The following is a 4,427-nucleotide window of genomic DNA, read 5'->3' as shown; positions in this document are numbered from 1 at the left end:
GGGAAATGGGGAATGGGGGAAATGGGGAAATGGGGATTGAAAATGGAGAATTAAGGGAAAAGAAGGGAAATGAGAAAATGGAGGAATTTGGGGATGGGGAAAAATGGGATTGGGGAATGGGGGGAATGGGGGATTTGGAAATGGGAAATGGGAGGAAAAGAAGGGAAATGTTAAAATGGGGGAATTTGGGAATGGGCAAATGGGGAAAATGGGATTGGGGAATGGGGGAGTGGCAAAATTCGGGGGAAAAGGGGGAAATGGGACTGGTGGTGCTCACACCTTTCCCTCCCCACGTAGACCCGGCCCAGCTGCTCCTGTCCTCACTTGTCCCACCTGTCCCTCACCCGTCCCTCACCTGTCCCTCACCTCTCCCTACCTGTTATAGGTGGCTCCACCCATCCCCACCTGTGCTCACCTGTCTCTCACCTGTTCCACCTCTCTGAGCTGTCCCTCACCTGTCCCAGGTGTCCCCACCCACCCCTACCTGTCCCTCACCTGTTGTAGGTGTCCCTCACCTGTCCCACCTGTTCTCACCTGCCGAAGGTGGCGTCCCGGTAGGGCAGGGCCATCCAGGAGCGGGGCGTGTCCCTCAGGTACCGCCGGTGCTCCTGTCCCACCCATCCTGGCCTGTCCCTCACCTGCCGAAGGCGGCATCCCGGTAGGGCAGGGCCATCCAGGAGCGGGGCATGTCCCGCAGGTACCGCCGGTGCTCCTGTCCCAGCTGTCCCACCCATCCCAGCTGTCCCTCACCTGTCCCACCTGCACTCACCTGCCGAAGGCGGCGTCCCGGTAGGGCAGGGCCATCCAGGAGCGGGGCGTGTCCATCAGGTACTGACAGTGCTCCTGTCCCACCTGTCCCTCACCTGTCCCACCTGTCCCTCGCCTGCTGTAGGTGTCCCCACCTGCACTCACCTGCCGAAGGCGGCGTCCCGGTATGGCAGCGCCATCCAGGAGCGGGGCACGTCCCTCAGGTACCGCCGGTGCTCCTGTCCCTCACCTGTTGTAGGTGTCCCCACCTGTCCCTCACCCATCCCAACCTGTCCCTCACCTGTGCTCACCTGCCAAAGGCGGCGTCCCCGTATGGCAGGGCCATCCAGGAGCGGGGCGTGTCCCTCAGGTACCGCCGGTGCTCCTGTCCCGCCTGTCCCTCACCTGTTGTAGATGTCCCCAGCTGTCCCTCACCTGCACTCACCTGCCGAAGGCGGCGTCCCGGTAGGGCAGCGCCATCCAGGAGCGGGGCATGTCCCGCAGGTACCGCCGGTGCTCCTCCTCGCTCGGGTCCCTCCCCACGTAGACCAGGCCGAGCTGCTCCTGTCCCCACCTGTCCCACCTGCGTCACCTGCCGAAGGCGGCGTCCCGGTATGGCAGGGCCATCCAGGAGCAGGGCATGTCCCTCAGGTACCGCCGCTGCTCCTGTCCCGCCTGTCCCACCCATGTCCACCTGTCCCTCACCTGCCGAAGGCGGCGTCTCCTCAGGTGCCGCCGGTGCTCCTGTCCCACCTGTCCCACCCATGCCCACCTGTCCCTCACCTGCTGTAGGTGTCCCCACCACCCATCCCGGCCTGCCCCCCCCCTGTCCCCCCTGCACTCCCCTGCCGAAGGCGGCATCCCGGTAGGGCAGCGCCATCCAGGAGTGGGGCGTGTCCCTCAGGTACTGACAGTGCTCCTGTCCCACCTGTCCCTCACCTGTCCCTCACCTGTCCCACCTGCACTCACCTGCCGAAGGCGGCATCCCGGTAGGGCAGCGCCATCCAGGAGCAGGGCATGTCCTTCAGGTACCGCCGGTGCTCCTATCCCACCTGTCCCTCACCTGTTGTAGGTGTCCCACCTGTCCCACCCATCCCGGCCTGTCCCTCACCTGCCGAAGGCGGCGTCCCGGTATGGCAGCGCCATCCAGGAGCGGGGCATGTCCCGCAGGTACCGCCGGTGCTCCTCCTCGCTCGGGTCCCTCCCCACGTAGACCAGGCCGAGCTGCTCGGGCCGCTCGACGTGCGCGGGGTCGGTGAGGCGGCCTGCTGTAGGTCTCCCCACCTGCACTCACCTGCCGAAGGCGACGTCCCGGTAGGGCAGCGCCATCCAGGAGCGAGGCTTTTCCCGCAGGTACCGCCGGTGCTCCTCCTCGCTCGGGTCCCTCCCCACGTAGACCAGGCCGAGCTGCTCGGGCCGCTCGACGTGCGCGGGGTCGGTGAGGCGGCTCCAGAAGCGGCGCAGGCGGGGCTCGAACTCGCGGCAGCGCGGGCAGCGGCGCGCGGCGAAGAGCAGCAGCAGCAGGCGGTTGTCGAGCGCCGCGCGCAGCTCGCGCTCCGTGTCCAGGCGGCGCTCGGAGCTCCGCGCCAGCAGCGCCCGGCCCGAGAACAGCGCCCAGGCCATGGGGAAGGGGTTAAACACGGTACTGGGAGCGGGGTGGGGGTGAAAGATGAGAGCGGGAAGAACCGCGAGGTAAAAAGAGTGAGAATGTAAAAATAATAATGGTGGGAGTAACGAAAGGAAGGGTAGATATAATGGAATAATGATAAAGATTAAGGTAATTTAAAAATAAGAGTGAAAGTAATGAGAATAGTAATAAAAAATAATAGTAAGAGCAGTAATGATAAAAATGAAAATAAAAGTAATAAAAATAGTAATTAATAGTAATAATAAAAATAAAAGTAATGATAATAAAAAGAGCAATTAATAGTAATAGTAGTAATTACAGTGATTTAAAAGTAATAAAAATTAAAATTAAAATAAGAAGAATAGTAGTAATAATAATAGTAATAGTGATAGCAATAATAATAATAATAATAATAATAATAATAATAATAATAATAATAATAATGGGGGTTTTATGCTAAAAAAATTGGGGTTTTAGAGCTAAAAATAGCAATTTGGGGAAAAAATAATGGGGATTTATCCCGAAAAAAAAAAGGAGATTTATCCCTAAAAAAATGGGGGTTTATTCCTAAAAAAATGGGGTTTATCCCTAAAAAGAATGGGGATTTATCTGTAAAAGAAATGGGGTCTATCACTAAAAAAATGCGGCTTTATGTCTAAAAAATTAGGGATTTATCCCTAAAATATTGAGGATTTATCCCTAAAAAATGAGGGTTTTTTCCCCTAAAAATGCGGGATTTAGGGCTAAAAAAAGAGGATTTTATCCCTAAAAAATGGGGTTTTTCCCTTAAAAAATGGGGGGTTTTTTCCCCTCAAAAATTGGGGATTTATCCCTAAAAAAATGGGGATTTACCCCTTTAAAAAAAGGGTCTGTGGAAGAGGAAAAAGGAAAGGGGAAAATGGGAATTTTCTCCCAAAAAAATGATCCAAGGGGCCGGAGCTGCCTCCCAGCTCCCTGCCGAGTGCGGATTAGGAGCAAGCAGATTAATTAAGGGATTGATTAGCGGGTTAATTAACGGCGGGAGAGGGGGAAGGGCGGGAGGTGCTGGGGGAGGGGCCATGGAGGGCCCAAAAAATGGGGATTTATACCAAAAAATGGGATTTTAATGCCAAAAATTGGGGTTTATCTCTAAAAATTGGGGGCTTATCACAAAAAATGGGGGGAGGTTTATTAATTAAGTGGGTGTTTTATCCCAAAAATGGGGGTTTTATTCCAAAAACCTTATTTTTATTATCAAAAATGGTGGTTTATCCTAAAATATGGGGTGAACCCCCCCCCACAAATGGGATGGAAACCCCCAAAATGGGATGAAAACCCCCAAAATTGGATAAAAACTCCCACAAATTGATGGAAACCCCAAAAAAGGGCTTAAACACCCCCAGAAAATGTATGGAAACCCCCCAAAAAAGGGCTTAAAACCCCAAAAATGGGATGGAAACCCCCAAAATTGGTGAAAAGCCCCCGAAAATGGGATTAAAATTTAAAAAATGGGATGAAACCCCTAAAAATGGGATTAAACCCCCCAAAAATTGATGGAAACCACAAAAAATGGGATTAAACACCCCCAGAAAACGGATGGAAACCCCAAAAATTGATGGAAACCCCCAAAAAAATGGTTGGAAACCCCTAAAAATGGGATTAAACCCCCCAAAATGGGAAGGAAACCCCCCAAAAATGGGATTTAAAACTCCCCAAAATTGATGGAAACACAGAAAAACTGGATGGAAAACCCCCAAAAATAGGATTAAGACTCCAAAATGGGATTAACCCCCCCAAAAATGGGATTAAACCCCCCAAAAATGGGATGGAAACCCCAAAAAATGGGATTAAACCCCCAAAAATGGAATGGAAACCCCAAAAAATTGATGAAAAACCCCAAAAATGAATGGAAACCCCCCAAAAAAGGATGGAACCCCCCCAAAAATGGACGGAAACCCCAAAATAAAGGATTTTTTTACAGGGTGGAGCCCCCGCCCCCGGTGGCGGATTTGGGATTCGGGATTTGGGATTTGGGGAAATCGGATTAACGGCGCGGTGGGGGAGGGGCGGCGGG

The 4,427-nt window shown here is 53.2% G+C and overlaps 1 protein-coding gene across 1 annotated transcript; it reads right to left on the bottom strand.

Moving 5' to 3' along the window:
* Window positions 1–1,854: 1,854 nt before the first annotated feature.
* Window positions 1,855–2,472, bottom strand: LOC120496182 (nucleoredoxin-like protein 1). The gene is made up of 2 exons (XM_039696371.1): window positions 2,046–2,472; window positions 1,855–2,015 (listed from the first exon to the last, which is right to left on the bottom strand). The coding sequence occupies exons 1-2, from the start codon at window positions 2,368–2,370 to the stop codon at window positions 1,855–1,857; spliced, it is 486 nt and encodes a 161-aa protein (XP_039552305.1). The 5' UTR covers window positions 2,371–2,472.
* Window positions 2,473–4,427: the final 1,955 nt, after the last annotated feature.

Source organism: Passer montanus, unplaced genomic scaffold, assembly GCF_014805655.1.
Source record: "Passer montanus isolate IOZ18808 unplaced genomic scaffold, ASM1480565v1 scaffold971, whole genome shotgun sequence".
Classification (NCBI taxonomy): Eukaryota; Metazoa; Chordata; class Aves; order Passeriformes; family Passeridae; genus Passer; species Passer montanus.
The sequence above is the reverse complement of the archived record's forward strand: the minus strand, read 5'-3'. Positions and strand labels throughout refer to the sequence as shown.

Bases quoted from the DNA above. Each gene is read 5' to 3' on its own strand.
- LOC120496182 (XM_039696371.1), bottom strand. From the start codon at position 2,370: ATGGCCTGGGCGCTGTTCTCGGGCCGGGCGCTGCTGGCGCGGAGCTCC. The intron at 2,016-2,045 runs GCAGGTGAGTGC...GGAGACCTACAG, and splicing joins CTACCGGGACGTCGCCTTCG to CAGGCCGCCTCACCGACCCC.